At 40.1% G+C, this 27324-nt stretch overlaps 1 protein-coding gene across 2 annotated transcripts in view; it reads left to right on the top strand.

The window, feature by feature from the left end:
* The first annotated feature begins 2457 nt into the window (after positions 1-2457).
* nhsl2 (NHS-like 2) overlaps positions 2458-27324 on the top strand; it is a 116424-nt gene continuing 91557 nt past the window's right edge. For both annotated transcript variants that reach the window (XM_062994258.1, XM_062994261.1), the window contains exon 1: positions 2458-2823. In XM_062994258.1, coding sequence (XP_062850328.1) covers positions 2544-2823 — 280 coding nt within the window. In that variant the 5' untranslated portion in view covers positions 2458-2543. The remainder of the gene's footprint in view (positions 2824-27324) is intronic.

The raw sequence follows: 27324 nt of genomic DNA, 5'->3' as shown, positions 1-27324 counted from the left end.
CGCACCTATTTTGCCGAGTCGTTGCGCAACTCATTATTTTTTCACTTAGCAACGTATTAGCAACGTCACTTGGCTGAAACGTGATTCAGAGCGACACCAAGTGGAAGGAAAATATATCCTGTCAGCCAGTGCAAGATACAGAGGACAGAAAAAAAGAGCAAGAATTTAAAATATATAAAACAGACAATGCACTTGATATTAAGAATTAAGACAGGTGAAGTAACATGGACACCAGAGTTAGCTCAGTGGCAGAGAAATTTGGTAGAGCAGAAGGATGTGTAGGATGTAAACAAAAAGAATAAAATCTAGATCACTTTATTTATGAATGTGAAATGTATAAACACCTGCGAGATAAATTTAATAATGATAAAAAAAAAAAACTCAAAGTGCTCAAAAAAGCTATGAACAATGATAAAATTCCTCTGAGAATATATAGAAAGGGCTTTCTGAATAATATCCCAAACACTCAGGTATTGGGCAGAGGTGGAAAGAGTACTAAAATATTGTACTCAAGTTAAAGTACTACTACTTTAAATAATTTTTACTGAAATACGAGTAAAATTACTAGTCTAAAAACCTACTCAAGTAAAAAAGTAACTAATTTAAAACGTACTCGGAGTAAACGTTACTTCGTTACTTGTGTTAGTAAAAAAAAATTCTTAACAGCAGGGGGGTTCTCTCCTGTGTAATGCAAACAGGACAAGTGGATATATCTCACAATAGTTGTTTTTAATTGAAATATAATAGAAAAAACATGTTGATAGAACATTTAAAGCATTTAGGAATGTAATGTGTTATTTTAGTACAGACCATCCCATAAAACATTTTCAAACTGTATAACCACTGAAGTTGGCATTAATTGTGGATTCTATAGACCAGCCTTCTTTTCATCACCAACAAATACCAAACAACATCCTACTGCAGATCTCATAACTCAAAACAAGTCACGGTTACAGGTGCTGTGACTTGCACTAAATGACCCAAAGAAAACCTTCAAGATGTAAGACAATTCTGGGAGTAATGGATCTTTGAAGGGAGCTGGATCTTTAGGTTTCTGGCAGCAAAGAGTAGGTAAAAGAAGCCTATGTTCTGAAGAATTGTTCATGTTCTGAACTGTTATTAATAAAGATTGAGAAGTTTGGATCAGTTGTACTTTTGTTTGGAATACCTGAAACCCTTTTTTTGTGGAATACTTGATGCGGCCCAGCCGCTCCTAGACTCTACCTCCAGCGGCCCCCAGGTAAATTGAGTTTGAGACCCCTGCTCTAAACCATTCAAATCTGAACACGAACAAAACCAGGGTTGGCGACTGCATTCATTACAATACAGGCTATAAATTAAGCATGCTTAAGCATAATTTGTCTACCGAAGAAATATAACCTTATTGCTTTATTAGTGACGCCGCTGCCCAAAATAAATGTACAGTAAGCTTAAAAAGCTGTCTAGAAGTGTAATACCAGTATTACCTCTACCACTACTACAAGAACTACTACTACTAGGCCTACTACTACTAACAATAATAAATATAAAGGATGCATTCTGTTTTCATGTTTTGTCATCTCACAAAGTATATTGCTACAAAATTACTGTATTAAGCAAAATACTCCTACAGTAAATTGGTGCACTATCCTAAACAAAGATATAACCTGAAGTGGTAAAGCTTAAATGTTCAGGCAAGTAGCTACAAAAGTGTTATATTTAAGGGAGTTATATTTAAAATGTCTGTTTACATTTTTCTTGGTAATCATGTTAGACACGTTGAAGCGACTTTCAACAGTATTTAGCTACTACTAGCAAATGACTAGCATCTAATGATACCGTGAGTATAATAAATACACAATCTGCTTCACTGGTTTACCTTGTTTTATCTGGAGCAGATATACGCAAGTTTAGGTTAAATACTACAAAAAAAGTACACTGTACGCAGTAGTTTGTACTGAACTGCGAATTTGTGTCTTTGTGAGGAATCGACTCCAAAACGGTGGAGTTGACTCTTAGTTCTGAGTGCGCTGAATAGCTCTGTTTGGACTGACTCGCATTCGTTCGGCTCTTCTTTGGACCGACTCGCATTCGTTCGGCTCTTCTTTGGACTGACTCGCAGACTCCAAGCAAGTAGCGTTTCTAGAGCCGCTCTATCTGCAGATGGATTATATAATAGTAGAACTAGTTTACTTTAAGCAACTTGACCAAAATTAAAGGCGCTACCACTTTAATCGAACGCTGTACTACTTGTAGAGACGTTACTTTCCACTACTGGATGGAGATGTGTACCTGTAGCTGGATGTAGATGAGAACTTGCGGCTGAATGTGGATGTGTACCTGGTGGATACAAATTTTCGGGACTTTTGATTCCTCCCTCACAGCTTGGTTCACTCATACAGCGCACAGAGCTCCTTGCAGTGGACAGTCAGCTACAACACTAAAAACATGCTTAATCTACTGCACCCGCGTCTCGGATCTCTCCACCGAGTTCAGAGCATGGAAGCCCAGATACTAGCAGACTTCAGAAAAGTGCAGCAGTAAGCGAAAGGACAGAAAGCAGGATGCCGTTCTGTAAACGCATTATCGCTCCTAAGGACGTGTGTAAAAGCGCACTGAGGAGTAGCGGAGCGCCGTTTGCGGACTTGGCGGATGTTTGCGGCTACAGCCTGTGCTCCATCCTCAGACAGCTCTCAGACCTGTGCAGGCAGTCAGTCAGCATCCTGGAGGAGCTGGAGGGAGAAATTACCTTCATCTGCCATCGATCCGGAACGTTAGAGAAGAAAGTTCTCGGCTTGCAAAGACACGTTTCTGCACTTGCATCCAGTAAACCACCGCTCAGAAGTAAGACGCGCTTTGTTACTTTTAATTATGTATGGATCACTTGTTGCACTCGAGTTTGGGGTCTGTGTTATTTGACCTTGGAGGAATATCAGAAGCTGGAGTTGTACATGATAAGGAAAGTATTATACTGTGAGCGCACTAGCTTGTTCCTTTACCGTATAAATGTGCAGTTACGAGTTGCGCTTTTACGCTTTATTCAAGCTCATCTGTTCATAAGAGGCTAAAGTAGGGTGTAGCAACAGGTAGAATGAGTGCTGTACAGCAACATGAGTCCTGAGAACCTGGGTTCGACCCTACACTTGTGCGTTTCATCCAGATACTCCGATTTCCAACTTCCCAAAATGCAGAAGATCTGAGTGAATGAGTAAATGTATGGGTGTGTCTTACCCTGGGATGAATTAGAACCCTGTCCATGTGTGTTCACTGGATAGAGCAGGGCCTACTGGAACCCTGACCAGGTTAAATCAGTTAATAATTAAGTACATTGACTAAAAGAACAGACACACCAAAGGTTTTTGATAAATGTTCTGTTAAAAGAGTGGCTCGGTGGGTAGCACTGGCACCTCACAGCGAGAAGAACCTGGGTTCGATTCCCAGGTGGAGCGGCCTGGGTCCTTTCTATGTGGAGTTTGCATGGGTTTCATCCAGCAGCTCTGGTTTCCTCCTACAGTCCAAAGACATGTTGGTGTATTGGAGAAACAAAATTGCCCATGATAGTGTTTGGTAATACATTGGCGACGTGTGCGGGCAGTTTCTTATCTTTCGCCTAATTATTTAGATTTACTGTGACCCTGACCAGGACAAAGTGGTGGTAAAACTGACAATGAATGAATGTCTTGCAAAAATCTTTGTAAAACAATATATATAAATAAATACATGAATAAATATGACAATAAATAAATAAACAACTGAATAGGGACACAGTTTTTAATCTACCAATGATCAGAGATATCCAAAAACCCAACCAATAGCAAAAAGCTTAAAATTTTCCTTTTATTATTTGTAAATATTAGTTTATAACTAATAATGTCAAGTGACAGTCAGTTCCAAAAAACATGAATGAATTCTGGATGTGAGACTAAATCAAGAAGAAATAGACTCAAATTGTTGCATTCTGTTGGGGTATTTATCAGAAACATTCAGATCGCAATTAGGAAATAAAGCATTTTTTAAAATACAGTATATATTGCTTTTTGTATCTATCTAAGTTTCTATGGAACAAATAGTGCCATGACAGCTGCCAGGCACAGAGTGGTGTTCATGGTCATCAAGAGCTGTTTAGTTGTATTAGTCCCAGAGTGATTTCCACTGTAAACTAGCACACAAAGAATACCACAAGGCTGTATTATTGGCCCACAAAAGATTTCAAACTAGAACAGCCATGGAGTTTAGTATAAGTGAAAGATTCACTCATTCAAAGAGGAGGTCAGTGGACAGCCATCCAGACCTCATGTTGAATGGACCTCTTGTCAGGCCATTATAAACAGCAAAAACAGCTTCATCCGTCTCTCGTGCTGTCTTAGTCTCCATTAGATTAATCTATCAAATTTATCATGTGTTTTCCTTACTTTTTTTTTTTCATCTTCATTTCTGCTCCATGGTTTTGGCATGCACTCACTCTCGTGCCTCCTACGCTGCTTTGTGTTGCTAAGCTGAAGAAGAGCAGAATATTTTCCTGGTGCACTTCCTTTGTCTGATAAATAGAAGCGTCTTCTTTACTTTGCACATAATCTAACACATCTGGTGTGAACTGGTAGATCTGGTAGATCCTGATAGACACATACACCGATCAGCCATAACATTAAAACCACCTCCTTGTTTCTCGGTCCATTATTCCATTATTCTCAGTCCAGCAGTGACAGTGAGGTGTTTAAAAACTCCAGCAGCGCTGCTGTGTTGATCCACTCAAACCAGCACAACACACACTAACACACCACCACCATGTCAGTGTCACTGCAGTGCTGAGAATGATCCACCACTTAAATAATACCTACTTTGTGGTGGTCCTGTGGGGGGTTCTGACCATTGAAGAACAGCATGAAAGGGGGCTAACAAAGCATGCAGAGAAACAGATGGACTACAGTCAGTAATTGTAGAACTACAAAGTGCTCCTATATGATAAGTGGAGCTGATAAAATGGGCTGTGAGTATAGAAACAAGGAGGTGGTTAATGTTATGGCTGATCAGTGTATGCTGTATATGGACAAAAGTATTGGGACATACATCTTTCAGGTGTTTCACTTGGTCTCATTGCCACAGGTGTCTAAAATCAAACACTTACCCATGCAGTCTGCCTTTACAAACATTTGTAAAAGAACGGGTCATTCTAAAGAGCTCAGTGAGTTCAAGTGTAGAATTCCACGGTTGCAACAAGTGTGTGAATGTTTTTCCATCCTAGATGCCCCTCAAACAATTGTGAGTGTTATTATTGAAAAACCAAAGCATTTAGAAATCACAGCAAGTGGAAGACAATGTAAAGTTATACAGCAGGGTCAGCGAGTGCTAAAACACATGATACATAAAAGTCATCAACACTGTTGAGTTCCAAACCTTCTTTGGCATTATCAACAGCACAAAAAGTGTGTGCTGGGAGCTTCATAGCATGGGTTTCCATAGCAGCTGCATGCAAGCCTTATATTACCAAACACAATGCCAAGCATCAGATCGAGTGGTGTAAAGCTAGCTGAAACTGGACTCTCGAGCAGAGGAAACGTGTTATGTGGAGTGACGAATCCTGGACGAATCTGGGGTTGGTGAATTCCAGGAGAATGTTACCTGCCTGACTGCATTGTGCCTACTGTAGAATTTGGTGGAGGGATAAAGCTATGTGGTTGTTTGTTCAGGGGCTGGTCTAGGCTCCTTAGTTCCAGTGAAAGGAAATCGTAATGTTTCAGCATACCAAGGTATTTTGGACAGTTGTATGCTTCCAACTTTGTAGGACTAGTTTGGGGAAGGCACTTTCCTGTTCCAACATGACTGTACCACTGTGTACAAAGCAAGATCCATAACGACAATGTTTGGGTGAGTTTAGTGTGGAAGAACCTGACTGGCTCACACAGGGCCTTGACGTCAACCCTATCAAACAAATTTGGGATGAACTAGAATGGAGATTGTAGCTATGCACTCTCGTCCAACTCTCGTCTGACCTCCCAAATGCTTTTCTGAATTAATGGGCCAAAACAGACACGCTCCAAAATTCTGTTAAATGCCTTTACTGAAGAATGGAAGCTGTTACAGCTGCAAACAAGAGAAGCCAACTTTATATTAATGCTTATGGATTTAGAAAGTGTCCCAATACTTTAGTCCATATAGTGCACTTAGGCAGGGACAGTTTTCCCCTCTCAGCATGATAAGTTCAGATCCCACTGGAGAGGTTTTGTTAGTGTTTGATAAGGACATGGGACAAACAGAAGCAGCTTGAATTGTTGATCTTAGTTTACGAGCTCCAAGGTCAAGAACTACTCCTTATACAGATAAGGTCAGAAGTTTACATACACTTGTAGGGCCATGGAGGTCATGGCAATATTAAGAATTACATTTGTTGTACTGATTTAATTTCATTATTAATTTTATTGGTAATTTTCTTAAACATATACATATAGCACACTTTATATTTGGTTATATTTTTCTTCGTCCCACAATTCGATTCACAAAACTCTTTTAACAGAAATCAACAAGCCTCTGGCACAGGTCTGACTGGAGCTTTGACCACATTACTTGGCAGAACTAATAATCAGTGCAGGCTTTCTATTGTAATGCTTGTGGTTTTATCTACTGGGTATAGTAAAACTAGCAGTATTTATATAAGCATGTCACCAGCTGTAATCATAATCAATCATAATCATTAACGAGATCGTACCAGATCAGATTGAAGTAAGTTGCTGTATGTATATTTTTGTCCCAGCAGATTTTGTCATGTTGCCAAAAAGCCACAACTAGCTAATACTATAATTTAAAATAGCATTATTTGTTTTTGGTCAAAGAAGTATCGTTGAATTTGTTAATTGTCTTGAACCTTTATTTTACTGATAAAAATACAAAGAAAAGATTTCCAGTGTTTTTACTGATCAACTTGATTGTATTTTGTAATTAACAAGCCTGCAATACACTCAAAAAAGTTGGAACAGAGGCATATTTACCATATTATTTTTTCAGTTTTGCTTGTAGAATTTTTTGCTAGACAGAAGACTTTAGCTTAGACTTTAGTTTGTGCTCACCATTGTCTGACTCTCCTCTTCATGTTGTGCCATACATTTTCAGTAGGAGACAGATCTGGACTGCAGGCAGGCCAGTCAAGCACACACACTCTGTGTCTACTAAGCCAAGCTGTTGTAGAGTGTGCAGAATGGGGTCTGGCAATGTTTGGGTACTGAGGGGGATGGCTGAGGCCTCGTTATGGATTGACGTCCTGTTTATATATATATATATATATATATATATATATATATATATATACAGTATATATATATATATATATATATATATATATATATATATAATAACAAAATCTAACATGGGTGGCACTGTGGCTCGGTGGGTAGCACTGTTGCCTCACAGCAAGTAGGTCCGGGTCCTTTCTGTGCGGAGTTTGCATGTTCTCCCCGTGTCTGCGTGGGTTTCCTCCGGGAGCTCCAGTTTCCTCCCACAGTCCAAAAACATGTAGTCAGGTTAACTGGAGACACTGAATTGCCCTATAGGTGAATGGGTGTGTGTCTGTGTCTGCCCTGCGACGGACTGGCGCCCCGTCCAGGGTGTTACTGTGTGCTTTGCGCCCATTAAAAAGCTGGGATAGGCTCCAGCACGCACCCACCCCCCCACCCTGCGACCCTAATTGAATAAGTGTAAAGAAGAGAGAAGAAGAGAGTGAGTGAGTGAGTAAATTTAACATACATAACATAAAAACATAACAATATACTATAATGTAATTTCAAATCATATAACATAATAATATAATAATATTCCAGAGATGCAAGAGCGGCGCACAAGAAACTAATCTTCAAGCTGAACTGAAAGCAAGTGTTACACAACAGGTCGACTTTTCTTTCTGTTAGTCTCTCGTTCTCTCAGGCATCCTCCAGCTCTGGGATTGGTGGATGGAGGTGGAATGAACATGGCTGGGTTCTCACAGTAACCACATTAGTGTTGATGATGAAGTCACTCTGGCTTAGCGAGCGGATTCATAACAAAACGTGCAACTATCTGCAGGCTAGGAGCCAGATGCGAGTCAGTGTGCTCACTTCTGGGGAAGCGTGTGTGCGTGAGGATGGGGATGATGTTGAACATGTGCTGTACAGTGCTTGTTTTTCCTGTTCCCGTGGTGCGTTCGGGATCAGGGCTGTGGCGCACATTCTCTCTTCTGATGAATCTTTGGCTCTGGAGCTGATGACACATACCGAGCAGCTCTGCAACAGCCGTCTTCCCACCTCAACACTGACACACAATGCAGCAGAGCTCTATAAACACCAGCTTTACATTATTAGGTTTGGAATGTTGTTTTTAGGTTGTTTACAATTTGTTTACACAACTGAATTGACCCACATGCATAAGAGCGCTTTACCCAAGATTCATTCCTGTTACTCTTATCTGATTTTAATACATTTTTACTGTTCCAATAGTGTTCATTTTCACAATTAATATATTCTATCATATTCAATGCATGTTCATTTATTTAAATTCACTGTAAGTTGTTTATAAAAGGATTTTATTTAACTTTGACCCTTATGTAGAAAAAGAAAGCTTACTAAATTCAGGACAGCATACATATGCATTTAGTTATTATTGACTTGATATTATTATTTCATATATTAATTGTCTATTAAAGTGCATGTCATAAACTTTAAAAAATGTCTGGCTGAATGTAGCTTCTAAAGTGCCATTCTGTCCTTCCTTATTTAGTACATTTAGTATATATACAGTGTATCACAAAAGTGAGTACACCCCTCACATTTCTGCAGATATTTAAGTATATCTTTTCATGGGACAACACTGACAAAATGACACTTTGACACAATGAAAAGTAGTCTGTGTGCAGCTTATATAACAGTGTAAATTTATTCTTCCCTCAAAATAACTCAATATACAGCCATTAATGTCTAAACCACCGGCAACAAAAGTGAGTACACCCCTAAGAGACTACACCCCTAAATGTCCAAATTGAGCACTGCTTGTCATTTTCCCTCCAAAATGTCATGTGATTTGTTAGTGTTACTAGGTCTCAGGTGTGCATAGGGAGCAGGTGTGTTCAATTTAGTAGTACAGCTCTCACACTCTCTCATACTGGTCACTGAAAGTTCCAACATGGCACCTCATGGCAAAGAACTCTCTGAGGATCTTAAAAGACGAATTGTTGCGCTACATGAAGATGGCCAAGGCTACAAGAAGATTGCCAACACCCTGAAACTAAGCTGCAGCACAGTGGCCAAGATCATCCAGCGTTTTAAAAGAGCAGGGTCCACTCAGAACAGACCTCGCGTTGGTCGTCCAAAGAAGCTGAGTGCACGTGCTCAGCGTCACATCCAACTGCTGTCTTTGAAAGATAGGCGCAAGAGTGCTGTCAGCATTGCTGCAGAGATTGAAAAGGTGGGGGGTCAGCCTGTCAGTGCTCAGACCATACGCCGCACACTACATCAAATTGGTCTGCATGGCTGTCACCCCAGAAGGAAGCCTCTTCTGAAGTCTCTACACAAGAAAGCCCGCAAACAGTTTGCTGAAGACATGTCAACAAAGGACATGGATTACTGGAACCATGTCCTATGGTCTGATGAGACCAAGATTAATTTGTTTGGTTCAGATGATCTCAAGCATGTGTGGCGGCAGTCGGGTGAGGAGTACAAAGATAAGTGTGTCATGCCTACAGTCAAGCATGGTGGTGGGAATGCCATGGTCTGGGGCTGCATGAGTGCAGCAGGTGTTGGGGAGTTACATTTCATTGAGGGACACATGAACTCCAATATGTACTGTGAAATACTGAAGCAGAGCATGATCCCCTCCCTCCGGAAACTGGGTCGCAGGGCAGTGTTCCAGCATGATAATGACCCCAAACACACCTCTAAGACGACCACTGCTTTATTGAAGAGGCTGAGGGTAAAGGTGATGGACTGGCCAAGCATGTCTCCAGACCTAAACCCAATAGAACATCTTTGGGGCATCCTCAAGCGGAAGGTGGAGGAGCGCAAAGTCTCGAATATCCGCCAGCTCCGGGATGTCGTCATGGAGGAGTGGAAAAGCATTCCAGTGGCAACCTGTGAAGCTCTGGTAAACTCCATGCCCAGGAGAGTTAAGGCAGTTCTGGGAAATAATGGTGGCAACACAAAATATTGACAATTCAGGAACTTTCACTAAGGGGTGTACTCACTTTTGTTGCCGGTGGTTTAGACATTAATGGCTGTATATTGAGTTATTTTGAGGGAAGAATAAATTTACACTGTTATATAAGCTGCACACAGACTACTTTTCATTGTGCCAAAGTGTCATTTTGTCAGTGTTGTCCCATGAAAAGATATACTTAAATATCTGCAGAAATGTGAGGGGTGTACTCACTTTTGTGATACACTGTATATATACAGTATATATATATATATATATATATATTAGGGCTGTCAAACGATTAAAATTTTTAATCGCGATTAATCTCAGAATTTCATATAGTTAATCGCGATTAATCGCATTAAAAAAAAATCTGTGTAAATGTTATAGAAAACAAGGATTTTTATGTGAAATGTTACAATTAAAATGGTGAACACATTTTATGCTAAATGTACTGATGTTAAAAACTGCTGGGACAAGAGAAAACTGTAAGGGAGTTTTATTCACTCACATACTAGGCAGTAAATGTCAGATTGTAGTTTAGAATTTCTCCATCAGCAAACATTGTAGATCAGCGGTGCTTTAGGTGGGATAAGGCGTAGTTATTGTAACAGACTTTTCTGTGGTTGTATTGTGACAATGGTTTGATGGCCGTTTCTACACGAAGTGAGTGTGTTTTGACCCTTTGGGGCTTCCATAGTTCATGGACTAACGTGCTTGACTCAGCTTTCCGGTATTTGGTACCTTAACAGAATAAGTTAATAAAAGTGTTCTGCTCCCGACAACTTGTGAATATAGCGTGTATTTATTTCTTTATAAGTGCATCACTACAACGCTCGGTTACATTATGCTAACAAACCGCAAATGAAAAACGGTGGCAAGTCCGACATTAAAACGTTTGTTTTAACATAATGTTAACATAATGTAACCGAGCGTTGTAGTTCTACCAGTCAAGTCTCAACATTAACTAGAATTTGCGTTAACGGCACTATTATTTTTAATCGCGTTAAATTGAAATCGCGTTAATGCGTTATTATCGCGTTAACTTCGACAGCCCTAATATATATATATATATATATATATATTTATTTATTTTTTATTTTTTTAAATATATGATTTATGCTACCCGACATGACGTCTACACGGACATGACATGGCTATGTCTGAGGGGATGCCATGTTCAGGGTATTTCTACACCCAGTCAATCATGTCTGTATATAGATGCTGACTGGCTGATAGCACCACTGGGGATTTGACCCTGGATTCAGCAGCAATCATAAAATACATACATCTTTATGTATTTTAGTGTAGTCAGTTGGTCTTCCACTGCTGGGAAACCTGATCACGTTCGAAAAGGGTGTATTCGCCTGACTCAAGCCACACGCACCGATCCTCATGCTCCTTCGCCTCTGTACAGGCACCTTGGGCTGCTGACCAGGGTTCTTGCACAGCATTTTGAAGACCCCACACACTTTTCCACCCAGCAGACTGATGGCCAATTTTGTCTGCTGCAGGCACTGCCTATGATGCCTGCTAGATGGTGCCCAGCTGACCAGTAGCAGAATCTCAGTGCTGTTGTGCTAATCAAATCAAAAATCAAAATCAAATCACTTTACAAATCATGTCACAGGTGCATAGTCCATCACAGTTGCAATACACATTAATTACAAAAATATACACATTAACTTACATAAAACTTACAGAAAACTAGCACCATTTGTTCAATATATACAGGTATTGATTAAAGACTCTTTATGTACAGATGTACAAAATTTATGAAATGTGAATAATATAAATATATAACATTTGGAATAATAAGTTTGAGATGTACAGTTATTGTACAATATATGAATTATACATGGTATGTGTGCAGATGTGGTGAATAGTTTGAGTGAGTAAAGTGCAGAATGGGTTGTATGGGGTGTGTATGGTGGGGGTTCCTGTGGAGGTCACTGTGTTGATTATGAGGGGTGTGCTTGTCCATTGCTGTTCAGCAGTCTGATGGCTAGCAGAATATCCTGCTGTGCCACCTGGCCACTTTTTTTTTGTCAACTACTTTATCCTGATCAGGGTTGCAGTGACCCTAGAAAGACTGGATCCAAGGCAGGAATACCTTAGGGAGGGTGCTATGATGCTCCAATGTTCTGTTTCTCAAGAAGAAAATGTGCCCAGATTAAAATAAGAGTTTTATGCAATTTTACTGATAATAAAAAAAACCTATGCTGCTTTAGGAATGTCAGGATTAATACAGTATCAGTTGTTGCTGAGTGACCTGCAGCACCAGTGACGTTCTTTTACCCCGATGCACTGGATTGTTTGGTCTCCGGACTGTCATCACTCTTGTGATCATGTGTGTTGAAAAGTACACAGCTAAGAGCTCATCAGTAAGCCTGACATGAACTATTAACTGTATTTTCCATTTTCATTGTACATCCACAATCAAGTTTTCCGTTACTTACTAGCAAGTACTGTTTCCTGTCTTTTTTCTCACTATATTTTGACAGGGTTGGAAAAGTCAGTTTCTCACACACTGGATCCTGCACTGTGTTTATTTTGTCCACTCATCCTCAATGATTCCCTTAGTCAGAAAGTGCATAGTTTTACTTCCTGTGGAGCATCACACTGACGCACACACACACATAGAGTGTCTTACATTTCACACAATCACATCTCTCACTGGGAGATTCCCAGCAAGTTGATGTTTGTAAGAGGCAGTAATCTTTGTGCTGCGATCAAGTCTGTGTTTCGTCTTTGGTGTTTGTGTTAAAAACTGAGCAGGTTCAATTGTTTTAAAGCCCAAAACCATAACACCAAAAGCCAGCAATATTCAAACTGTCAACGTCACTGAAACCATTAATTAACCTTTAAAACAGATAAACAAAATTTGTTTTATATACATACAATTTTGTTTTATATACATATACACAAGTACAGTACACTGAATTCTTTTTCCGCATACCACAAGTTCAGCCATTGTACAGCCCCTGGAGCAGACAGGGTTTAGGGCCTTGCTTAAGGGCCCAACAGTGCCTGCATAGCAGAGCCTGGATTCAAACCGACAGTCCTTTGATTGCACAAAGCTCTACCCACTAACTACCACTGTCCCACAGTTTGCAAAGTTTGTCTTTTTGGGTGTCACGGTGACTTTGTGGGTAGCACTGTCACCTCACGGCAAGAAGATTCTGGGTGTAGCAAGAAGGTAGATTCCCAGGTGGAGCTGTCTCTGGGTCCCAGTCCAAAGACATGCGGTCAGATTAACTGGAAATACAAAATTGCACTGTGTGTGCGTGAGTGAGTGAGTGTGTGCGTTTGCTCTGTGATGGACTGGTAATGGATTGACTTTTCGCCCAGGGAATTGGACCCACCACAACCCTGAATAAGATACATTGGTGGTAAAACCTACAATGAATTTGTCTTTTTGGATAAATAACTTACTAAAGGTGTAACAGACACAGGGTACACAGTGTACTTGGGAGGTGCACTTGTCAGTGTGCTCTCAGTGCCAGTGCCAAGTTTCGTCAATAATGGCATCCGACATAAAACTGTGCCAAATCAGGTATGTGGACCAGAACGATTCGCTTTGGTGACCCCTTAATATGGGGGTAGCCGAAAGAAAAAAATTAGTTTAAAGGCATCCTATGGCTTTCTTCAAACATGAATACATTCAGATGTAAAACAATGTTGTTATTAAGTGAATCATCAGATGTTTAGGTGTTGCCTTAAACTCCTAAATCTAATTAGGATTGGTGCCCATATACTTTTGGCATATTGTAACAGTTAAATATAGGCACTGGTGACAACAGCTGAAAGCATAATTAAAAGTTGTAGTATTTTAAAACATCTATTAAACATCTATTTGTGTTTATGAAAATCATCAATAATAATTCCAGAGTGTGTCTGTGGAATTGTGGGCTCATTCAGTCAAATAATGTGAGGTTGGGCATTGAGACACTGGTAGATTGGGACACTTGTATCTTAGTGCTTAAGGTACTAGACTAGTAATCAGAAGGTTGCTGGTTCAAGCACCCCCCCCCCCCCCCCCCACACACCTAGTTGTCACTGTTGGGCCCCTGAGCAAATTGTACTCAGTCATAACTGTAAGTCGGTTTTTTTATTGCTGCTACAGCATACAATAATATGCATGCAAATACTTTTTTTGCTTTTATACTTAATATGTTAGCAGTGAGTACCTGAAACACCTTAACACAATAAATAGGAGAAAGGTAGCCAAACAGATACCAGTGTAATAAAAACAGCTCTGAGAGGACTAAATCAAAGTCTATTTCTGAGTCTATTTCTAAAACATTCATTTTTAAAGATTTAGGTTGTTTAAGCTATTTGTTTTGCTTGTGTTATGGATGAAACTCAACCATAAACAGGAACAAATCTCACCCAGTAACATTGCTTGTTTTCAGCGGTGCTCATAGCCAACTTTTACACAACTTTCCTAAATGTCAGATTTTAAAATAGCTGATGACCGGCCTTGTGATGCTGCAGAATGGCTGTGCACTCAGTTAGCTACATTATGTGTCAGTAATTGTGCTAGAATGCAGCGTCTTAAAAGAAAATTCCATTCTCGGGCTGGGTTGGTTGTATCAATATACCGCTAACAGGGAATAGAATTTCTACTAAATTGGAGAATAACTTCTTGTCAGGATCAACAAACAGGCCAAGTCAGCCTGTTGTAATAGGTGGGAAATTATTTCCAGATGACTATGAACTCTGCGGAGCAGAAAGGAGAGAACGACTCAGAGGGAGGGGCAAGAAAGCCAAACACAGATGAAATGCTGAGAGGGAAAAGAGGAAGGCCAGTCTAATCTCTCGTTAGACCTAAAGCACATTCTAGTACATTTAATATAACTTAAATCTTTATTTTGTTAATGTGTTCAAAGTAAAATGTAAAAAATTAATGCAAAATATTCACTATTCACTACAGACAACATTAAATGTACAAAATCTAACTGTATTTTGTTATTTCTACATTTATAGGCTATTAGGCTTGAAGCTGACTAGTGACCTATAAGCTATTTAGAGCAGCCAACCTATCTTTTGTATGTTTTTAAACACAAATAGAGCATTCATTTCTCTCAACAAACAAATCCCAGTCATCAGGACCCATGCTATGAGGTAGCAGCACTCGGTCAGCTGAGGCACCAGGCCACAATTGTTCATAATTGTTTTGTTTACTATTTTATTTAGCATCTTCTCCCCTTTTCTCCCAATTTAGCATAGCCCATTAGACCCCGATCGCATCTGAGGAGAGTACATTTGCCTGACACATGCTCCCTCTGTCGCAGTTCAGTTTGCCCATACTTCTGTGGATTCGCGTCAGTCTCTATTCTGCCTTGGGCTACTAACCAGGTCCTGACACAGCATTGAAGACCCCACCCCTTTTTTTAGTCTGGTCTTTTCTCACCCACGAGTGGTCAATTTCGTCTGCTGCAAGCGCTGCCAATTCTTCCTGCTAGGGCGTGCCCAGCGGACTGGTAGCAGAGTTGGGATTTTAACTCAGAGAGTTTAGAATTCTAGCACTGGTGTGCTAGCGGAATATTTGGCTGTGCCACCTTGGCTCCCTTTGTTCATAACTTTCCAGTTTTTAGTTCACGTTTGCATTTATTTAATGCTATCTAAGAATACTTTTGATCTTATGAAATTATTAAAGTATTCAAATATTTATAAATATTACTATATGTGGTGCAGTAAATAGAATAAAATAGAATGCTATTATTTGTCATATAGAACAGGGTATCTTAAACCCTGGGTCGAGCCAAAACAGTGGGTCTCAGAGAAAAATATTAATAGTTAAATCAACACATTTTAAGGGGCACAAAAACAAAATAAATTTGCACACGACTTCTCCCTTGTGGAGGCTTTACATTACATCTTGTAAACCACAGTGGGACCAAATTGCCACCATTTTTATTAATTAAGTAAATGTTGTTTTGTGTTTTGTTTTGATGCATCGTTTGTGTTGCCTATGTCGCAGTAAAAGTCATAGACAAAATGTGGGTCACTTTAAAAAGGTATGACATATAGTCATGTATTAGTCAAAAGTATATTTGACTTTGGCTCAGAAGAAGAAACTGAGACCTGGCCAGAAAACTACAACACTGAAAGCAAACATAGAGAAAAGATTGACATAGAAATGCATTTTTAGCAAGATACCAGATGTATGCGGGAATCTGCCAAAAGTTTATATACCACAGCTGTAGAGCAATTGTGTTTCATTAAAAAGTAAAACAAAGCAGTATCTTTATAGACTATCTAATAGAGAATGACTGCAGTCACGGTGCTGTGCAGTGTTGGCAGGTTTCATCATTACTCAGTGTGAGAAGTAAGGTGCGAGCGGCAATAAGAGAACAAACGGTGCTGCTCCTCAATCTCATGCTGAGTTTTAATTCTGCTCTCATGAGGGGGAGCGTATGTGTGAGAGCACCTCTGCGTTCCAGTGGACCCCAGGCATCCCAGCTCCACCCAGATTGGACCGGGCGTATGTAGCACAGCTCCAAATTCTCTGCTGGTCCTGTTGGTAAACAATTCAGAAAGATTTTCCATGATGTCTGCACTGAACCGATTTCTGTGTGTTAAAGGTACAGGCATTCATTTAGGCTGTAGTGATGGTTGGTCTCGCCAAAGCCTTACAACAAACTGTAGAAAAAATCTGCTTATCTGCTTTAATTGAAAGACATGAGATACTTCATTATCCTGATTGGTTAGAAGCTGGTGCTCCATATGATCAGTTTACTTTGCATATAGAGGATGGGGCACCACAAAGAACATAATTCTCTCTCTAAGTGTATATTTTGCTGGAAAGTAGGGAGATTTTTGCAAAATATGCCCTGACCCCATAATTGCCGACTTCACTTCTTGTTCCTTATTGCCTTGATTATGCCAGAACTCAAAGTTACTCACTCTCAAAGCCTATAAATATGTTTAAAATAAATATGTTCCCTGTAATTTCTTCCCTTACTACTGTTTTCCACTCACTGTAGTATTTTATTCTGAATTAGAAACTCACTATGCATGTAACATACATTGAAATAATTGTATATCAAATTACTTGCAAATGCATGCCATACAAATAATTCTCCTCCCGCATTTAGGAAAATTCATTCAACATTCCATGTATTAGATCAGCAATAAAGGACAACATGAGGATGCAGCAGTTAAAGACCTAGCTTAGATATCAAATCTGTGCCTCCTGTTATGTTTTGTAAGGCTGTGAAAGATGAATAGATACTTTTTTGAATGATGAAATACAAGGACTGAACTACAATCTGTGAGACGATATTTTGTAAAATAGGCTTGACCTCCCTGAAAAATACTCTTTTATGCCCACGCTCTTGAGGCTAGAGATTCCAACCTATACAAAATATGTTGAGTGCTAATATAAATCTAGAGTTTGCAGCAATATACTCCTTGCTGAGCAGGTCATGCTGAAGTGAGATTGCATTTAGCTTTTAGACTGACCCTGGATGAGCTTGGCAAAAACCCAAAATGTGTACATATCTGTGAGACAATAATGAAGCATGAAATTAATTTTATTTTAAAAATGTAGTGAAGTTGAAAGTTAAAAAAGAAAAGTTATTGTAACATTATTGAATAGTTTTTCTTGAGTATTTTTTTTAATCAAAAATACTTAGTTGCTACACACAGGCCTTAATTTGTCTTTGATTTTGTATTTTGCACAAATACTATACACCTTGTATCATTTACAATTATTTGTTTAATCTGATCGTTCATTTAAGTTTATTTTATGTTTGTCAACTGCTATGTCCTGGTTCCACCCGGTACAAAGCATAATCACCCTGGAGAGGGTGCCAATTCATGGTGGGGCTTCAGCCATCCCCCTTCCTTCTGAAGACATAACCAGTTATGTCTGTGCAAACACCTGGTCGGCTGACAGCATAGCTGAGATTCGATCCCGGATCTCAGCATTGGTGGGCTAGCATAATAGGAGGCTGTCAAAACATACTTGGCCTGATTTTACATCTGAAATTCATTGCAATATCTGGTGCCAGCCTAATAAAAAAACAATATGCTGACGGTACAGTCAGCTAAAACTTCACCTATGTAGTTGCGGAGTAAATAATGTTTGGAGCAGTCATGCTGCAGAGTGTGAAACATGAACACAATACAATAAGTCTGCAGGTGGCTAATCAAGCTGCTATTTAAAGCTCTCCCCCTGCTGCATCGAATTAATGCTAATGAGGCCACTGCTACTTATCTATGCCTCCAAGTTCACTGCTGGTCGTAATGGCATGGCATGTGGGCATGATTCTGTAACCTACGCCCCCTGCCAATCTCCATGGCAGTTGGGCCCGTTACACAATACACTAGGCAGCTTTATATTTAGATGGAAACCGGAGGTCCATGTTTGTTCACGCCTCATTCACCACCTCTAATAAGACTGAGAAATGGTTAGTCATGCTGCAGCATATAGCCAAAGTTCACAAATGACGCTACTTTGGTGAGCAATAATTGTTGCCCAACAACAGACCTGAGGTTACAGCTTTTAGTTTGAGTGCTTTTATCTGTCTGTAAAGTCAAAGCCTGGTTGCTGTCAGTATCTGTTTTGTTTTAATGTATTGGGTGTGGTTTTAAGATGTGCTAATGGACCAAGAGGTGCTCGTAAAAAACTGGCATAATTAATGTAGCAGGGTACATAGCAATCTGCATATATGGGCATAATACATAAAACATAATACATTTAATTCCTTTCTAATATATACATTTATGATTATTTTATTTTCGGAGCAACCGTATAGAATTCTACTTATTACAAGTGTGTGTGTAATGGTTGGAGAGATTTGTGGCATGGCACGGGTGCTGCAGGATTTGCTGCAGTGTGTATGGAGCAGCACAAAGCTAATCAAAGAGAGAGAGAGAGTCTGAGTTGGGATGGAGGAAGATGCACGCAGCAGCATCCTCTCTCTCCGACTCACGTTAAACTCTGTCCGACAGCAGATCAGCCGAAGATTAACAACACGCCTTCTGATCGACAGCTGTATCTGCTACACGTCAAGCCACATGGGAAATGAACAGCCTCTGATAGAGTGCACAAGTGTGTGTTTGAATATGTGACAGTCTGTGAGTGTGTGAGTGTTTTCGGATGCGGACGGCGATGCGGTGGAAGCGGAGGAGGTCTCCGGGTCAGGAGAGGCAGGTAGAAGCGAAGAGTCCGAACGCTTCATTCAGCGTGCCGTTCTTCAGAGGTAATGCAGTGTGTGTGTGTATGTGTGTGTGTGTGGGGGGGGGTGTTAGGTGTAATGTATGATTCATTTTGCCATAACTGATTTGTCAGTTATATCTAGATGTGTGTGTGTGTGTAAAAGTGTAAATGACTGTTAGTTGTACCTGCTGTGCATACTGTATGAGTAAGGCCCTATCGCATCACAAACTGTGAAATGAGCCTTTTTTTAGTGATTTAACATTTTTCATTTGCGTGGCATTCAAGTGTCTCATGTGTACTGGTTAATTTGCACTATTAGATGGTCCTAGCAATCCTACAGCAATTCAGTTAGCATTCGGTCAGTCAAAATATCCAAGATGTAGATGTTTAAAGCAGCTAAAAACACGACTCGGGTAACTGAGTTTGGAAAACTCCCAGACAATTCTATGAACACGGACGAGAATTTTCGGCTTTGAGACAAACATGAAGCCTCGCACCGTCGCTGAATGATCTAGTTTTACATAGAACTATTAAGGTAGGCTGTGCTGTGTATCACAGCTTCTATTTATTCTATCATTTAATTTATGAGTGTAATTTAATGACTGCCATGAAGTGTGTTCTATCATGTTTACATTTTACTATCTTGTAGTCAAGTTCATCAATTCATGCCCTTTTGGTATTTTATAAAAGCAGCCAGTATCATTATCTTCATCCATTTATCTGGTTTACCACCGCTTCATCCTATTCACGATCGCACTGGGTCCAATTCACTGGGCGAAAGGCAGGAAACACCCTGGACAGATTGCCAGTTCATCACAAAGCAAACAACCACACACACACACCTACAAACACATATCTAAGGGGGACTTTATTAGCTCCAATTAACCTGACTGCACGTCTTTGGACTGTGGGAGGAAACCCACACAGACACAGGGAGAACATGCAAACTCCACACAGAAAGCACCCAGACCGCTCCACCTGGGAATCGAACACAGGACCTTTTTGCCGAGAGGCGACAGTGCTACCCATCGAGCCACCATACTGCCAGTATCTGTTTAAAGTATAAAAAGTACAGTAAAATTCACTTAAAAAAGCAACCAGGCACGATACAACTACTACTAGGACAATATGGTATCTTAACAGATAGCGTCTTAACTCTAGAGTCATGACCTAGCTGGCAAGATTTTCAAGGTTTCAAGGAGAGACAGCCTTTGTCAACCTTTGTCAATCTTGACCCCCTTGTGCCTCACTAAATAATAAAAATTACATTACCAGAATCATTTCAGCACCTGGTAAAACGATCAACATAAAATATGACCTCAGTCTTAAACACAACTCTGGGGGTATGGAATATTTATAATGTAAAAATAAGCATGAAGCATTTTACTCATGGAGCACTAGTGATAAAAAAGATTGTTTAACTTTTTTGCATTTTCTATTTATGCATTTTTTCCTAATCTAATTTCCAATTTTCTCCTAATCTAGTCATATCCAGTTATTCGATCGTAATTCGCCTCCTCTCCTGAACTAGGAGGATTGTAAGCGTTACATGGTTAGAGATTTGGCGCAGGTTGTACCTAGTTCACACTACACGATTTTTGCCCTGATTTTCGCTCGGCGACTGGTCAGTGCTAGATTTGCCGGCTCGGGGGCAACTCGGCGTTCGCTCTCTGATCGAAACTCGGCTTTTCAAAGTGTGAACTACTCAACAACTCGATCCGACCAAAGTGAGATTTCTAGCATGTCAGATATCTGAATCTGAGTTGCACAACTGGCAATGAGTGCTATGTCGAACAGCCAATGAGAACGCAAGATACGCTGTGTGGGGAAACGCAGGGGAGGAGGAGTTTTACAGTATTTCTGATCTTATTGTTCTCTATAAAACATAACACCAACGTTGCATTGCAAAAATATTTATTAACCTCCAACTCACTATAGAACAATCCCTGCTGCTCGCGTTGCCAAATCCACTCAGATTCATTTATTTTCCTCTTTGATTTTACGCTGCACATCAGCGCACAAACTTTAATCGCTCGCTACTTGTTGACGTGCATTTTTGGACGTGGTATCATTAAACCCCTCGTCCCTTCTCGCGTTTGTTTTCGTGACAAAACGTAGTTTGAGAGACCAGAGAAGCTCGCCTGCGATTCCAGTTGGTGATGGATCGTGTAGTGTGAAACCCCCTATCGCCAATCAGTCGTGTAGTGTGAAATACACACCGACTTGAAATACTCTCGATTACAAGAGATCCAGTCGTGTAGTGTGAACTTTACAGCGATCTGACAACTTGGAAAGTCGTGTAGTGTGAACTTGGCATTACATGCACGGAGAGTCATGCACTGGTCTCCATTGTCCCCTGTTACCTTGTGCAGACGCCATCTATCAGCCAACAGAGGCCGTAATTGCAGCAGTTATAAGAAAACCCCATTCAGCCATTGTCCCACTGCTTACAGACACACAGCTAAGCAGTGTCTGCAGAGGCAACGAGCTAGCTGGTAAAAGAGCTGAAAGAAAGAAAGAAAGAAAGAAAGAAAGAAAGAAAGAAAGAAAGAAAGAAAGAAAGAAAGAAAGAAAGAAAGAAAGAAAGAAAGAAAGAAAGAAAGAAAGAAAGAAAGAAAGAAAGAAAGAAAGAAAGAAAGAAAGAAAGACCCCCACTATAAATGGGCATATTTTTTATTTGGGAGTTTTGAACTTGCAAAAATGAACACAGTAACTGGAGGTTGAACTCGGGTTGCTGGAGCTGTGCCACTTGTAAACAAAGTAGCGCTGAAACGATTCCCCAAGACACTTGAGTAATTCGATTACTAAAAATCATCGATTAAAATTTTCCACATCGAGGCATCGTTTAATCCACACAACTACATACAGCTCACGGTGTTTCGCACTTTTGCACAACTTGTTTACGCTGTGGGCAGGTGACGTGAAGAAGCTGCATCCGAAATCTCATACTTAAACAGCACTTAACCGGACTCAAACCGGGTACTTTTAGCGTACAGTTCAATGAATACTACATATTTGTACACGCTTGCAGCTCCTGCGTACTGTTCACTGTGAAAGTAGTGGTTTGAGACACAGCCGAGATTTGATAACACGGATTGCAAACTGGAGAGAGAGAGAAAATAGCGAACAGAGGAGACTCTGTGAGATCATTTTAAGCTGGAAAAAACAAAAACTCAGTACAACAGCCACACCATCAGAGCGTCTTGTTGATACGCTGACTTTTCTTCATTGTAACCACCACATGCTTTTTTTTGAAGACTTAGGCAAACACACATGTACACTCACACAAACGCCAGATCTACCTCATCTAGGAGATACAATCATGACAGAACCTCCTACAAATGCCACAAAGCCTCCCAACAAAATATTAAAAGTGTATGTTTTGCGTGTTCTGCGTGAGCTGTAGCTGAAACTTTTAGAGGCAATGTTCATGTATTATTGTTTATTATAATTTATGCCTTAGTTTTAGATTTAAAAATTTTAAGAGTAATTTGAGTTAGCTGCTCAGGTGGCGCAGCGGTAAAGACACGCTGCAACCAGAGCTGGATTCTGAGTACCTCGTATCGAATCCAGCTCTGCCTTACCGGTTCGAGGCTGAGTGGCTGTATGAGCAACGATTGGCCGGTTGCTCAGTTGCGGGGTGGGACAAAGAACCGGATGTGGGTCTCTCTCTGTCAGAATACGATTACGACCTCTGCCGGCTGATTAGAGGCGCCTCGACAGAGATGAGGAAGAGTGCCCTTAGGGTGTGTCTCTCCGCATGCAACGCTAGGTGGCGCCACACTTATCAATGTTTCGGAGGGGATATGGGTTAGCTTCGATCTCCTCGGTCAGGGCAGGGTTCGGCATAGACAGAGAGGAAGCACGATGAAAATTGAACAATTGGATGCGCTAAAAGGGGAGAAAAAGGGGAAAAATTAAAAGAAAAAAATATATATACAAAAAAACAGAGGATTTTGAGTTGATTCATTTGTTTTTGCATTTCAAAAGTGTTCTCTTTAAACTGTACTTTATGCAAGGAATAAAAATTTACAGTTTGTTTTAAGACACATGTCTTTAATCTTATATGTATTTATTTTTGCTCTTTATTAAAGCAAAAGTATTTCTTATTCGATTACTCGATTAATCGCTGGAATTATCGATAGAATACTCGATTACAAAAATAATCGATAGTTGCAGCCTTAAAACAAAGTATTCATCATTACCAGTGTAAAATACTACTTAAACTTTGTCTGTTAATTGGACAGTGCTTATTTCTGAAGTGCACAAATTTTCAGCCAAAAAACCTAGACAGCTGTCTCCTGAACAGAGAGGTGGTGATGCTTTGACAAATATGGTAAATATTACATATTACACATGGTATGGCCATTTACTGGCACATGGGGCTAAAGCGCTTACAGTGCAGGTCATGAGCTGGTTAAATCTGATGTTTAGCTGATGGACCTTCAGTTAAGCTGGTGTAGTTGTTGTATTTGAGTTTCATGCCTGTCATTCCGCTCAGCTGTGTATACAGTCTTCCTCTGGATCACACAGAGCCTGCATGCCTGCAGCCTGACTCAACATCTGCACTCATTTGCACCACAAAAAAGGAAAAGAGATGGAATGGAAGAATAAGACATTCAGACGTGCATTCTGGCCTATGGGCATGGAATCGCTCTTTCTCTCCCATCAATCACATGACATGACCAAACATTAAAGTGTTTGTGTTTTTGAGCAGAAGATTCTGGATTCTTCTAGGTTGAATGAATGTTAGACTGAAAGGCTGTGAATGTATTTTTAATGATTTATTAAGCTTATGTAACATTTATTTTATGTGTAAATAACAGAATGAGGTCAGGAAGATGATAATGTGAATGCACTGCAGACATTAAGCTTTTCATTCATCTGTGAATGAATGCACTATGAGAGCAGGATGTTTTTGAGTTCTTTCCGGCTGCTAGGGTTTCACTTAATCCTTATTTCATGAGACTTGGTTTCTGAAGTTGTCTGATAGCAGTCCAAGGACTGATCTTCAGTGTTACAACCAGACATATTCTTGATGTTTACTCTTTTTCTGCTTGACAATTGACAGAGATTAGCATGAGCACTTTGAATGGACTGTGACTACACAGCCCCATACTCAGAGGGTTTTAGTGCACTGTGTGTTGTGACAGTTTGAGCCGCAATAACTGTTCTATTCTGCCCAACAACCTTTGGATAGTTTGTGGCTTGTCCCTTCTCAGACCACTGTCTGTGGGTACTCATAGCTGCTTGTTAGCATTCCTTGCAGTCTGGGAGATACTTTAACCCAGTCGCCTGGCCCGTAACTGCTCATACCTGCTCAGAGATGTTCACAAGTCACAAAATACGAGTCCGAGTCAAGTCACGAGTCTTTAGGCTAGAGTCCGAGTCAAGTCACGAGTCCGAGTCAAGTCACGAGTCTTCAGGCTAGAGTCCGAGTCAAGTCACAAGTCAATATAATATACACAAAACATATTTTGGAAATGTAGCGTAGAAATAATATGTAAGTTCAGATAAAACAACAACAGATTAGCGACTGTATTTTGCCGTTTTACTTAGTGCCTTTACTTTCCTAGGTACCAGTTAAAAGCTTAAACTGACGTTTTGTATTCATTGTAAATTACGGCACAGCTGCCAAAATCCAAAACACAGCAAAAAAATCAATAATACTGCTTACCTTAGCTTATGTTGTTAGCTTATTATGTATTAAATTTATAACCGTGTGTTGTCCCATTAGGAATATAATCTGTTATTTTGTAAATGTGCTTATAATTAAAAACCTCTAAACTTTTCCCGGTTGTGAAGTAAAACACGAACTCGTTAGAAAGCCAATCAAGTGTTTCATTGACACATCATCTGTGTGACGCTGCAAACTAAATACATGCAAATAACAGCATTTCTTACTAACAATTAAAATGTTAGAAGGTGTGATTGGCTCAATTCTGTAGAAGCGTTCCATTCACATTATCTGTTACTGTGAAGTGCGCTACGTACTCCACCATTTTAAGTGAGACTCGAATTCAAAGTAGGGAGTAGGGAGCGATGCTTCATCACTACGCCGGAAGCTGGCTGGAACATTTAGCCGTTGCGTGCGTTGCGGGTTAAGTGGGCTGGAGCGGTATTAGAGAGCAGAAAATGACACGATCAGAATGATGTAGGATCATATATATATTTATATAATTGTCACACGTAACTAATGGTGCTGACTTTTGTTGTCCACAAGTAATTTTTTTGCGAGTCACGAGTCGAGTCCGAGTCATTTGAAACGAGTCCGAGTCGAGTCTGAAGTCGATGTGTGTGCAACTTACGTGCAACTCGGACTCTACCGACAGGCCGGGCGCACACATGGACAATGATTGGCTAATTCATTGGGTTGGATTGTTGGAGGAAATTCCTCATAACTGCTGCAATTATGACCTCTGCTGGCTGATTGATGGTGCCTGCACATAGATGGGGGATAATAAAGATTAGTGCGTGACTCACTGTACGCAATACTGAGCATCATATGAATTTGCACATGTGTCAGATGTGGTGTGTGTTAGTCTCATCGGTCAGAAGTGGAGGTCAGCTGCAGTAGAGAGAAAGCAAAATGCAGTTGGGTATTTGACTACAACTAGATTGGGAGGAAAATTGGGGAAAAATGCAAAAAAAGTAAAAACGAGCATTGCAATGCCCATCTTTGTGGGATGACCCTAATATTTTGGCTCATGGAAGGTCAATTATCCTAAAAAAGTCTAAATAGTTTAAATTAAATTATTATTATTATTAAATGTGATTTATGTTTATTTCACAAAAAATGATTAAGCTTTATTTATAGCTTGCACATAAGAATCTAAATAAAGCACCCTCCAAATCTGTATTACTCCTACACATTCTTCACATTTTGCTGTAGTAATATTTCCACTAGGCTTTATATTGTTTGTGTGCAGCAAAAAATCATTAGCTCATAGCTGGCAGATTTACCTGCTTGCTCATCCTGCATTTATTTTCATGTTATTATCTGTTGGTGCAGATTGCAGAGTAGGTAATACAAAACAAGCAGGTTTTAGTCTGCTGACTGTGTTAAGTTTTTGCCAGCAGGGACAGAGGTCGTTCCAGGGAGCATGCTGGGATAGCTGCATCTCTGGTGTTCTCAATAGTTTCATGTTGATATAAATTGCTCTAATCATGCTGTAAGGTGTTTCTAATAATAGTTAAATTCAATGAATATTTAGTCTGTGAGAAAGATGTGATGGCTGCATGGTCCAATAATTTGTATGAATTTGCATATTATTGTTTGATTAGATGTGTGTAATACCAAGACTGAGAATAGTCCACCAACCAAAAATATCCAGCCAACAGCACCTCATAGGCAGCGTCCTGTGACCACTAATGAAGGTGTAGAAGATGACCAACTCGAACAGCAGCAATAGATGAGCAATCGTTTCTTTACATCTACAAGGTGGACCAACTAGGTAGCAGTGGACAGTGAGTGGACACGGTATTTAAAAACTCCATCAGCACTGCTGTGTCTGATCTCCTTATACCAGCACAACACACACTAACACACCACCACCATATCAGTGTCACTGCAGTGCTGAGAATGATCCACCACCTAAATAATACATGTTCTGTGGTGGTCCTGTGGGGGGTCCTGACCATTGAAGAACAGCATGAAAGGGGCTAAAAAAGTATGTAGAGAAACAGATGGACTACGGTCAGTAATTGTAGAACTACAAAGTGCTCCTATATTGTAAGTGGAGCTGATAAAATGGACAGTGAGTGTAGAAACAAGGCGGTTGTTTTAATGTTATGGCTGATCGGTGTATATATACATGTACAGTAAATGAAAGTCTTTTTTCGCATATCCCAGCTTGTTTGAAAGCTGGGGTCAGAGCACAGGGTCAGCCATTGTACTACGCCCCTGAAGCAGAGAGGGTTAAGGGCCTTGCTCATTCAGACTCCTAACTTTTTGCTTGATAGCCCAAAGCTCTACCCACTGGCTACCACTGTCCCATAAAGTGTCCCACTGTCCCATAAAGTAA

This window comes from Trichomycterus rosablanca, chromosome 4 (assembly GCF_030014385.1).
Source record: "Trichomycterus rosablanca isolate fTriRos1 chromosome 4, fTriRos1.hap1, whole genome shotgun sequence".
NCBI classification, from domain to species: domain Eukaryota; kingdom Metazoa; phylum Chordata; class Actinopteri; order Siluriformes; family Trichomycteridae; genus Trichomycterus; species Trichomycterus rosablanca.
The sequence above is the reverse complement of the archived record's forward strand: the minus strand, read 5'-3'. Positions and strand labels throughout refer to the sequence as shown.